The following is a 12,665-nucleotide window of genomic DNA, read 5'->3' as shown; positions in this document are numbered from 1 at the left end:
AGAGTTTGCTTGACTCAGCTCTTTAAGATCTCGGGTCGAGCTCGAGTTTGAGTCGGATCAATCCGAGTCGAGCTTTTATCGAATTTTGACATATTCAATTCATCGTTTAATTGATTCAAATAAAATTATTAAAAAAATACACTCTTTAAAATCTATGAATTTGCAACCTTCATATAATCCCAGTGACGTTTCTTAAAAAAAAATCTACCCTTTTTCTTCCAAAACTCAAAACCCACCACTTTCAGAAAAATAATCTAAAAAAAAAGAGAGAGGAATCTGGATCTGTGCATGTTAGATGTTTACGTAGTAAATCTTTAAAGTGTTATCTGGGCTAACGTTAACGTTGCCATCAAAGATTTTGTTCCTTTTTGAGTTTTTTCACATTACTCTCCTCATCTAATTCCAAACCTTGTTTTCTGCACTTTTTTTCCTTCTTTATTATATCTTCAAAGAAACCAGTTATTGCTAGGGGAAGAAGAAGAAGAACACTTTGCTTCTTTTGACATGGAAAATGAGCTTCTTTTAACCTTAGTTATTTGTAGGTTGATAATCCTTATTCCTGGATTGCCTATCGACCCCATGGATCTTCTTGGTGTCGACGGGAAACTAAGCGTCGACCCGAACAACGTCGAACCGGCTTCTCTTGATTTCGGTTTGCTCACTCGAAGCCAGCCTCTAGCCGTCTTCCACCCCAATTCGGCTCAGGACGTTGCTCAACTGGTTAAAGCAGCCTACACGTCAAACCGGTGGCTTCCCGTATCAGCCAGGGGACATGGGCATTCAATAAAAGGACAGGCTCAGACCAAGAACGGTGTGGTGATTCAAATGAGTAGGTCAAAAGAAGTGGGAATGTTGGACTCGGTAAGGAAATACCCACCTCAGCCCCGAGTTTGGTCTCGAGAGAGGTACATGGACGTGTGGGGTGGGGAGCTTTGGATAGATGTATTGAATAGTAGCTTAGAGTATGGATTGGCACCAAAATCATGGACCGATTACTTGTACCTTTCTGTTGGTGGGACTTTGTCTAATGCTGGAATCAGTGGCCAAACTTTCAATCATGGTCCACAAATCAGCAATGTCCATGAGCTTGACGTAGTTATAGGAAAAGGTGAGCTTTTGACATGTTCAGAAAATCAAAATCCAGAGCTGTTTCATGCTGTTCTTGGTGGTTTAGGACAATTTGGCATTATCACCAGAGCAAGAATTTCCCTTGAACCAGCTCCACAAAGGGTATTTATCACTTTAGCCTCAAAGGATTTTCCACGTTAAATTTAAGTGTTTTTTTTATCGTCGTTATTATTGTACTTTCATCATTACAGGTGAGATGGATAAGAGTACTGTATTCGGATTTTTCGGCTTTTACCGGCGACCAAGAACATCTTATATCTCTACATGCACAGCCGGGGTGCCAAAAGTTCGATTACGTTGAAGGTTTCGTAATTGTAGATGAAGGGCTGGTCAATAACTGGAGATCATCTTTCTTTTCTCCTCCAAACCCTGTCAAAATCTCCTCTTTCGTTGCCACCGGAGGTGTTTTGTATTGCTTGGAAATCGCCAAGAACTACCACGAAACTACTGCAGAAACTATTGATCAGGTAAATATTATATTAATCATAAGTAGGGGTGTAAACTAGTCAATTCGAGCTCAAGTATTATTGATGTCAATTCGAAATTTCGCGAGCTTAAAATTATTAAATTCAATTTGAACTCGAAATAAAAATTGAAACTTCAGCTTGAAAAAACTTCGACTCGAAATATTTCAGACTTAGCTTAATTGAAGTTTGAACCTCAATATTAAGTATATGAAAATCTATACTATACTTTTTAAAATAAGATATAGATGTTAATATTATTAATAATTTAATTTATAAAATTAATATATTTATTTTTCGAGTTAGATATTGAGTAACTCGTTTTTACTCGTTAAGAACTCAAATCAAATCTATTTGAATCGAATGTTGACTGGTCTATTATCAAATCGAGCTCGAATAATTTATGATCTGTCTCATTTCATTTACGATCCTAATTATAAGGGTGATCGTCTTAATCGGTCATTAATTAGACAAATACTAGTGAGTATCGATTGAATCTTAATTAAATAGCTTGTGAAAGTAGATGAACTAATGAGATGATGTCTTACAAACATTATTGATGTTTTTTCAATTGCAAGTTAGAATCTTTGACGACATCATTGTCCTTTTTGCATTATTGTTCTTCTTAATCTGCCATTGTTGTTCTTGTTTTGTCTTTTATGTAAGCTCATGAGTAATAACACTGTATATATATATTTAGTACGAACTTATGATTTTATGTTAGAGGATATGATCTTATAAAATTTTAAAAAATAAAAATAAATTATCAATAAAAAAATCTAAAATATATTCATATACCATCAACCCATCACATATAAAGTTTAAATATTTTGATAATAGTGGATCCATAGACTGGTCCCCTCTTCGGAGATTTATATGATTGAGATTATTACTCTCTGAAGTTAATATTTTAACGCAAGCATATGCTAAAAAACATGGAAGAGGATCTTGTGTGATCTATTATCTCATGAAATCCTATACGAACACTACTTTATGGTTATACTATTGCATTAAGTATTACTAAATCTAAGCCGTCCACGATTCCACCAAAAGTATTCACATTTAATTAATCTTCTCTTCCAATTAAACCAACTGCAGGAAGTAGAGTCTTTATTGAAGAAACTAAATTTTATATCGACATCAGTGTTTGCGACTGATTTGCTGTATATGGATTTCTTGGACCGGGTACACAAGTCCGAGTTGAATCTCCGGTCCAAGGGTTTGTGGGAGGTTCCACACCCATGGCTAAACCTTTTTATACCCAAATCAAAGATTGCCGAGTTCGACAAGGGAGTCTTCAAGGGCATTTTGGGGAATAGGACAAGTGGGCCAATTCTCATCTATCCAATGAACAAAGACAAGTATGTCTACCATTCCATTTCATGGCCATACATGAAACATGTAGATACGAACTTCTCAATATTACCCATGCATGCGTCTATGATGTTGAAGACATGCACCCTTTCATTTCTAACGTATGCTCTTACATACTAATATACTTACTATCTGAATATGATACACATATGCATGCATACATATAAATATTATCTTCTCATTGCCCCATGCATGCATCTATGATGTTGAAATCTTATCATGCCACCCTTCCATTTCTGACATATGCTCTTACATACTGATATACTTTCTGAATATGACACACACACGCACACGCACACGCACACGCACACGCACACGCGCGCATGCATGCATGCATGGGGAACTTTACAGTATTTGGGTTGATGGTTTTGTTGTGCCTTTGATATGGTGCAGATGGGAACAACGGAGCTCCGTGATGATGCCGGATGAGGGTGTGTTTTACCTGGTGGCATTTCTAAGATCAGTCTCGGATAACGGGGAAGAAACTCAGAGCTTAGAGTACCTGACCGATCAGAACCGTCAGATTCTCAGATACTGTGATGAAGCAGGGATCAATGTGAAGCAATATTTACCTCATTACACAATGCAACAGGAGTGGATGGACCACTTTGGAAGTAAGTGGGATTGGTTCTGTGAAATGAAAAGGGAATTTGACCCAAAGCACATTTTGGCCACAGGCCAACAGATTTTCACACCCAACCTCAGTTCCTCATCCAATATGGCTTCATGACGATGACCATTGGTACAAAACAAAGCAAGAAGAAACAAGCATTAACACACTGACTTGTGAATATTGATTTTCTTGTTGTGCATAGAATGGCACAAAGAAAAGAGCCAAAAGGGAACATCATGATATTTTGGTTTAACCAAATTGGAACGAGGGTACAATTAGACGGGTAATTATGGAGGGGAGGGGAGGGTTTCTTATGATCTTTTTGCAGGCAGGTTTAATGTTTTGCAGTGCTCGGGATCTCGATAGCCTAAAACTGATTGCCTTTGGATATTGTTTGCAGCTTTTTCACACAGGTGGTTCCAGCTCATAAATTTCAGGAAGATGACAGACTGATAGAAGAGTAGTGGATTTCCAAATACAATTTCTCACAATTATGCCACAGATCTTATTCGTATCATACTATGATCTTTCGTGACTCAAATTTACGCCAACTTGAAACACTTTAACAGTAAAAGAAAATTAAAAGGTGAACTACATTTTTTTTTCACAAGGAAAAACAAATTAAAACAGGACAAAAAGTTACGATGAACCCTTTGTTTCGGAAGCCCCAAAACCAGAAGGTTGAAAACGTCCGGAGACAAATATGTTAAAATCAAGATCAAGGTTGTGATTTCTCACCAATCGCTACTATCATCAACGATGCTCATCTCTTGGCTTGGCAATTTCACAAGAGTAAACTCACGCACAATAATAGGGAAAGTGGGGCTGGTAAAGTTAGGAGATTAAAAAACAAAATCCACGGCGAGAAATAACCAAAGGGGACAGGGAACGAATTAAAAGGTTTAAAAGAAAGGAAAGTTTTACATTTTTCAGTCTGCTGCTTGAATTAGGTAACCACATTCGAATTAAATCTACGTTTAATTAGTAATTTCATACACAGCAAGACAAACGTAAAAAGTTCACCACCCCTCGGTTTTTATACACAAATTCTAGACACTAGGTTTGTTATCATTATACTTTATCATCATGGAACCACCATCTCGTCTCCTTGGGAGACCTTCCATTGCGACAGTTCTTAACGTATTTGTCGTTATCAGCCGGCCTTTGCTGCACAATTAGAGTGAAAACAGTTCTTCAGCATTGAACAGATAAGGCCAGATCTTGGGGAACAAAAACAAATGGTCAAATTGCTAATAATTCCAACAAACCTTTGCAGTTGAGCTTGATAACATGGATAGAATGCTTATGCAGACAGAACTCACAGTCATGGCAGGGGACCAGCTATCATACAGAATATCTGTGCATAATATGAACACCACACGATTTTCAACATTGGTTAGCTAAATAAACCGACCACGTGTATGACAATGAAAGGTACAACGTTGACATTAATGATCAAGCAGCCTTCGCGGTTGTTCTACATTATCCAAGAACTTAGTGTGCCTAATTGTTTTAATTAACCATTGTAATGTTTTTATCAAACATATGTCAAAAATGTTCTGGTTCATGCTATCCATGGTGTTGCTAACTACCAACCAAATAATCACGAGTAAAAAGAAACCTGACTAAAATGAAAAGTCACAGGCACATGAAGCAAAAATTACAAAGTAAAATATAAATCGATGCATGAAACAAAGTGCATAATAGATTCTTTGAATGTCTTAGTTAAAATTACCTAATCATCAAACCACGACGATCATGTAGAGCCCACAGACACAGAAGACAAGCATTTGGTTTGTACTTTATTTCACTTGCTTGTGTGGAACTACATACAACACTCTAGAGTGTCAAGACTTACTCATTGCGATGATGAGTAAACTGCTCAAAACAATAACTTCACTTACAAGCCAGTTGCATTAAATGCAAACAATGACCAACCTCTCTTAGACACCTTCCACTACATATTTTTTCCTAATTAATATTTCCATTAGGTGACCAACCAAATTCTCTTAAACATCTTCCATAACCAGTAATATAAGATAGTGTCCCCAAGCATAGGACAACAAAAACATTTGATTCTCTCTATCTAGTCTCCTCTAAAAGACAAACATGGGAAATTTATCATTTATCACTCTGTGACAGTATAATATACTTGAAAGTTTTGAGAATAGCTTAATGTACTCACAGGCTAACAGCTGCATATCAGCATGACTGATATCAGCATAAGTGAATAGTTCCAGTTATAAATAATAGGCTCAAGAGCTGCTATGAACAATGACCAAGCATGCTATACCAATTACAAAAACACTCTTAAATACAATAAAAGCGCCAACATGTGCTAAATCATTGGCACATTAGATGACCTCCCATTTGGGCGGTATGCCCTTTCTTAAAATCTATCATGACAACCAGAATCGAATTTTACAAATTCTGCACGACTGATGACAAAAAATTCTACACAAAGGTGAGAAGGTGACCGGGAACTTAAAGTGACATGCCGAAAAAGCACCACTACACTTAGGATTACGAATAATCATATCATGTTCAGTAAAATTCACAAACCAACATTCTCTATCATCTGTAAACATCATGCGTTCTTCAAGCAACAAGATTAAAAAGAGTAGTTATCCCTTAACTAATCACAAACCAGCAATTATTAACAAAGGCTAACGATATCAATACCTAAACAAATATGCCCATTGCTGTAAATATGAGGATGCAGAGGCGCTGGAGGAACGAATATCACCTGCTCAATCAACAAACGAATACCGTAATCTCAATTCATAAACCTTCAGTTTCACTAATTACACAGTGACAAAACAATAAGGAAACCGAAAGCAAAAGAGATACCTGAGGTGCCTCCATAGGATAATGCTCAGGAAAATCAACCTGAAGCTGATAAGTTTCATTAGCATAAAGCGTTCCAGGAGCTCCGTTGACTTCAATTATCCAACTTTCCATTAAAAAAACAGAAATCTAACAAATTAAAGACTACAATCCCAAATCAATCCATGTATTGACAGATTCGTTCATTAAAATAAATTAAATGAGTAAACATAAACAACAAAAAAAAAACCTTTGGAGATTATCGGTTACTTTATGCTTGAAACCGATAGGGGGGTTAACTTGCCACTCCACTAACTCTTTCTGGAGCCTATTACAGGCGATCTTGCTTAAAGCCTACGCAAAAACATAATCCAAACAAAAAAGGCCAAAAAAATCAAACAAATAGGGAAGGAAGAAGAAGAATAAATCAAAATAAATTCAAAAGACGCAACCTCAACTAGGGCTCATAAACCACAAAAATGGATTAAAAAAGAACAGCGAAAAGGAATATGAACCTTGCGTGAATGAGCGGAGGAGCTAGTCATGGCTATCGGCTTCAGCTCGAGAGAACTCAGATAGGAGAGCGGAAAAAAGACGGTGTCTTCTGCTCTAGTTTATATTCTCAAGCATTCTGGAAATGTGAATTATTATTGGTTAGGCCTGTAAACGAACCGAACGTACACGAACGGAGGTATGTTCATGTTCGTTCATTTAAAAAATAAACGAACATAAACGAACACGAACATAAACGAACAAAATTTTTTTTGTTCATGTTCGTTTATTAAGGAATATAACTTGTTCATGTTCGTTCATTTAATAAATAAACGAACATAAACGAACACGAACATAAATGAACACGAACATAAACGTTGGAGACCCTAACTTCCATTGTTCTTTCATGAAAAATAATCGACAATGCAAATCAATCAAATCTACAGTAATAAATAGCGTAAAAGCTAATTAGCAGTGATGAAATGTTAGAAGATATCAAATATTTAGATCGATCTTTTAAAGATATTAAATGATTCACACGACTTTAATTTAACGCTATAACATTTATCTTAGTGGTCCATGATTACATATGAACAATCATTTTCCACTACGTTATTCTAATAAATTCACCGGCTAAAAGTTTTATGACATCAATGCCAGCCTTTAGTGAGGTTTGTTAATAATTGTCATTTTCGTTGGCAGAGTAGAAAATTTAACAGCATGAAGATTTCGAACGGTACAAATTGGACTACAATGCAATAACATAGATCCGAAATCCCTTCGATACTACATATCATAACTTATATTATTGCTAAACCACCATTCAAAATTTTAACGTACCTAAAGTCTACACCACAACTAAAGGTCGCACAAAAACTATGAAAAACAAAGTTCATTATCAAAATGTATTTTCTACTTATTAATGGGTTCTTCTTAGAAAACCCATTACTTCCGCTATTACACTTATTTTCAGAAATTGCATAGAAACCTTTGTTTTGTTTTCTGGCAAATTCTATATATTTTTCTCTTTACTGATGCTCATATACTTCTAGAAAGAAGTATGATGTTTTCTTGAGTTTTAGATGTAAAGATACTCGCAATAACTTTACATATCAACTATTAAGCCAAATAAAACAGAGAAAGAGATGAAAACAGACCTGTAAAACTTCAGATTACACTAGGGTTTGGGAAAAAAAGGGGAAAATGAATATAGGTGCGAGGTGCCTCACGGGTTAACATATTGTATTTAATCTCCAAATAAAATTGGGTTAATCATGGAGTTGGTCATCAGAATATCAGATTAATTAATATTTTTAAGATACTTACAAATTGGTCACCAAAATTTATTTAAGAAGATTGGGTTAAACATAAATGAATGAACATAAACGAACATAACCGAACGAACATAAACAAATATAACTGAACGAACATAACCGAACGTTCACGAACGTAAATGAACGAACGAGACCTATGTTCATGTTCGTTTATTTAATTAAACGAACACAAAATCTTGTTCATGTTCGTTCATTTAATAAATAAACTCACATAAACGAACTTCCCGCCGCACTGTTCATGAACGGTTCGATGAACGTTCAGTTCATTTACAGGCCTATTATTGGTGGAGAATGTTAGAGAAAAATGTCACTAGATCGAACGGCCCATAAAATCATGGGCTTTGAGTTTTGTATTGCTGTTATTTTCCACGTGGCTAGAAAAAGAATATGGATAAGTCACGTTTTGCCCACTGAAGTTGACTTCCTTTTCCAACTTGATCCCTAACTCTTTTGTCCATATTAATCCCTGAATTTGATTATTTTTTTAATTTAATTCCTTGACTTAATACTTTTGTGTTATGATGACATATACTCATAGATAATATGATGTTATCCCATGAATATTGGCTTTTTTACTAAAATATCATCCTGACAGGTAATAATTACCTGTCATACACCCTTTCTCCAAATTTGACCGATCTAGCACCCTTTCTAATAAGGCGTGGATCGTCATCTACGCCTTTGCAGGGTTTCCTCCGAAGTGGCACCACGTCATGAAAGGTGCAGATGGTCATCCGTGCCTTATCCGAGCTGGCGCCACATAAGGTCAGGTGCGGATCGCCATTCGCGCCTTCCATTAATACCTCAACCGTTCACACCTGCCACGTTAATACACCATCCGGCTAAACCCTCTCCCCTCTCCCTATAAATATCCCTCATTTCCTCATTCAAACACACACCAAACACAAACATCCAAACCCTCTCAAAGCTCAAACCCGCTCAAATTCTCGCAAAGCTCAAATTCTATTAAGAAGGTAAAATATTTTATTGTATTAAAAAAATTAATAATTTATTATTTAATTAAATTTTATTATATTAACTTTTTATTAATTTTTGCAGTTATAAAATGGATGGTTTGCTACGTTTAGATGTACATCATATCTCGATGCATTTTGTTTATACGGTAACAATTTTAAATTCTATTTTCATTTTAATTATTATTAATATTTTATTTATTTATTTTTTTTAGTATTAATTTATATTTTAATTTCTATAATATTTATTAAATTAGGAGATATATCATATATTAGATCCCTTCATTCGTAATCTTAAGTTAGAGATACCTACCCGTGTTTGGCCGTATTTGTCGAGACTGAATTCGGTTATGTAGCAAAATATGAAGGGCACTGTAACATATAATCCAACTTTATTTCTGTATTGGTTGAGCGGTTGAGACCAAAGACACACACATTCTATCTTCGGTGTGGAGAGTGCACAATTACGCTGGAGGATATTTCCATGCATTTGGGGCTTTCGGTAGATGGAGATGTGATTTCTAGGGTGGCACATGGTGACTGACATTCATTGTGCGAGGAGTATCTTGGAGGTGTCCTGCCTAATTTCAACGGTGGTCGAATTTCCTTAAATTAGTTGGATGCAACTTTCAAGCATTTGAGTGGCGACGCCTCCGAGGAGCAGGTTAAAATGTATACATGAGCTTGCATACTACAACTCGTAGGATGGCTCTTGATGCCGGACAAATCGTGCAACCAAGTTCATTGTATGTGGTTGCTTTACCTCGTCGATTTTCATCATGTTGGCACACTGAATTGGGGCTCCATAGTTTTGAAATTTTTGTATAGGGAAATGTGTCAAGCTACTCACTATAGAAAAAATGCTATCAGCGGATGTCTCATTTTGCTCCAGTGTTGGGCGTAGTATCCCATGTCCTTTTATGTCCGGTGGTGAAAAACTCGTTGGTCTTCCTGCTATTATTGAGGTAATTACAATACTGATTTTTTTATATTAATAATTTTATTTAGTATATAATAAAAATTATTTCATTGAATAGGTGGTCAAGTGAAAGAAAATATCATCGAGATTTAACTGATGAATTGGAAGAAATTAGGCTACTAATTGACCAGAAGGCTGTCACATAGTATGTATTTAAATAACAAAATGTACTTTTATTATCGTTATATAATTAGATTATTGTTTTGATAAGAATTATATATATTTGTTTTAGTTTGAATGGACTCCTTATTGTACATAAGAGATGAGGATTTGCATCCCACATCACTTAAGAGACCCATTAGAAGTCTGGATGGTGGTGGTCCCTTTGATATGTTATGCTATTGTTTGGTTTTGTACAATCTATTTCAGAAGCACCTAAGAATCTCGACGATTTGCATATCATCGATAGAAGGGGCAAAAAAGAAGTCGACTGGCTGTTGAAGCACTATGAGTTGGTAATGATATGAGAGGATCGACATGGGCACATTCCCCGTAAAGAACCCATTTATGTGGATCATTACTCGGTTACGGATGGTTATTATGAGTGGTTCAATAGGAACGGGAAATCGTTCCTACTTTTCGAAGAAGCACGAGGCATGAGCATTCGTCGACGTTGAAAAAGACATCTACCGTTACAACATCATTGTCTCGACTCGTGGACGAAGAGCATGCGCTTTCGACTCATCCTTTTCGACTTGTCCTCAGCTGCAACATTGGAACCTTCACAGAAACCACCGTCTATACCACTATATATTCTGCAATCAATTCAGATGGTACCGTAGCTATATCATATGGCACCACAACCATTTCATATGCCATTACAACCAGGTTAGACGCCACCGCTGTAGAGTTATATGACCCCTCCTGGCATATATTATAGTTATATGTTTGCATATTCAACTTGGGGTTCATATGCTAGTTATTTGGCAGGTGAAGCTTCACCACATGCACAAAAACCTCCTGTACTCTTTTCGCACTCTTCGATGTCGGTCTTGTCGCAGTTTTCATAGTTTTCTATGAGCGGTGGTATAGTCAGTCCTACACCTCCATGGTCTTTATTCTATGGAGGTGCTACATCGTCATTCGTCCCTCATCAACAAAATGTATCTGCTCATGATGATGATGATGATGATGATGATGAGAGTGAGGAGTCAAAACAAGTTATACGAAGAAATCCTCATCGAGACAAACAACCACCACCCTACGGAACACATTTAAGACGCATGCATCGATAGAGTCATACACTTCATTATTTTTGTATTTAATTTTTTATTTACCAACAATTATAATTTTTTAATTTAATTTTTTACTTTTTATTACTTAATTTATTTTGTTTGTTAATTTTTTTATTACTTAATTGTTCGAATGTTTTTATTATTTAGTGTTTTAATTTTTGTTGTTGTATCATTTTCTTGTTAATCGGTGATGCTCAAATGACATTAACTAAAAGTAAATGAAATTTAAATTACAGAAACTTAGATTTCATAAACAACAACTACATCAAGCATTACATCAACGGTTACTTGATGACAAAAGAGATTAACATTTTTTCCTAGTGTGTCATAGGTTTCTACAATACCCACATCTTTTGTTTTCTCTGGACGTTTCCCGAATATCAAATCACAATTAATTCAAGTGGATTTTGGACAACCGAGCTCCTTCAATAAGGACATATCTTGTACAATCAGATGCCAATTCTCGGTATATGGGATCCACAAAACGATTATAGTCTTGATGGGTATGCGAGCAAGTTGCTATGACATGAGAGCATGGATACTTCAAAGCTTGAAAAACACATAGTCGCACCATCTGTCTCGTAGATTAACTCTGAACGAGTTAGCTTGAATCCCTTGAAGAGGTCGTGAGATCTCTATGACACGAAATAATTCATGGGTTCTAGAGAAGCTTGTTACATACATTCCATTTGATGCATCCAAGTTAAACCTTGTCCACCGAGCTTGGCAAAAAGCGCTCTCAAACGAAAATATGTCGTTTTACCAAAGCCGTTATTGGTAAATGACGTGCCCCCTTTAACGTCGAATTGATAGCCTCAACCAAGTTAGTAGTCATGTGTCCATATCGATATCCATCATCATATGCATTTGTGGATATTTCTTTATTAATGAGGTTGATGTAATCGTATCCTTCCTCGTTCTTTCCTTGCAACTCTTGAAGCATGGACTCAAATGTTTCAGGTAGTAGTTCGTAATCTGAGCATCAAATGTAGAACTTACTAACTTTGTTTTCATAAAAAATGAAAATGATTGAGAAATAAAAAGTAACATTTTGACATACTTATGCACACAAGTAATTGGTGCTCATCATTTTTCTTGAACATTCCATGATAGTTTGTAGCAATGTGTCGGATACAGTACCGATGTTGGACATAGGGTGGTTGCCACATTGGACCCAAAGAATCCATTGCTGCTTTGATCCCAGCTTTGACATCTGAAATGACATAGATTTTTTCATCGTGATCAC

At 36.1% G+C, this 12,665-nt stretch overlaps 2 protein-coding genes across 2 annotated transcripts; one reads left to right on the top strand and one right to left on the bottom strand.

Moving 5' to 3' along the window:
* Positions 1–504: 504 nt before the first annotated feature.
* On the top strand, positions 505–3,696 carry LOC120195285 (cytokinin dehydrogenase 5-like). The gene is made up of 4 exons (XM_039197355.1): positions 505–1,230; positions 1,320–1,595; positions 2,691–2,953; positions 3,360–3,696. Exons 1-4 carry the CDS (start codon positions 505–507, stop codon positions 3,694–3,696), a joined length of 1,602 nt encoding a protein of 533 aa, XP_039053286.1.
* Positions 3,697–4,480: 784 nt separating this feature from the next.
* Positions 4,481–7,022, bottom strand: LOC120195286 (probable ubiquitin-conjugating enzyme E2 18). Its single transcript, XM_039197356.1, has 6 exons — positions 6,921–7,022; positions 6,656–6,759; positions 6,430–6,532; positions 6,262–6,325; positions 4,848–4,936; positions 4,481–4,746 (listed from the first exon to the last, which is right to left on the bottom strand). Exons 1-6 carry the CDS (start codon positions 6,948–6,950, stop codon positions 4,651–4,653), a joined length of 486 nt encoding a protein of 161 aa, XP_039053287.1. The 5' UTR covers positions 6,951–7,022; the 3' UTR covers positions 4,481–4,650.
* Between the last annotated feature and the right edge of the window lie 5,643 nt (positions 7,023–12,665).

The sequence above is a fragment of the Hibiscus syriacus genome, unplaced genomic scaffold (genome assembly GCF_006381635.1).
Source record: "Hibiscus syriacus cultivar Baekdansim isolate YM2019G1 unplaced genomic scaffold, ASM638163v2 tig00117011_pilon, whole genome shotgun sequence".
NCBI lineage: Eukaryota > Viridiplantae > Streptophyta > Magnoliopsida > Malvales > Malvaceae > Hibiscus > Hibiscus syriacus.
The sequence above is the reverse complement of the archived record's forward strand: the minus strand, read 5'-3'. Positions and strand labels throughout refer to the sequence as shown.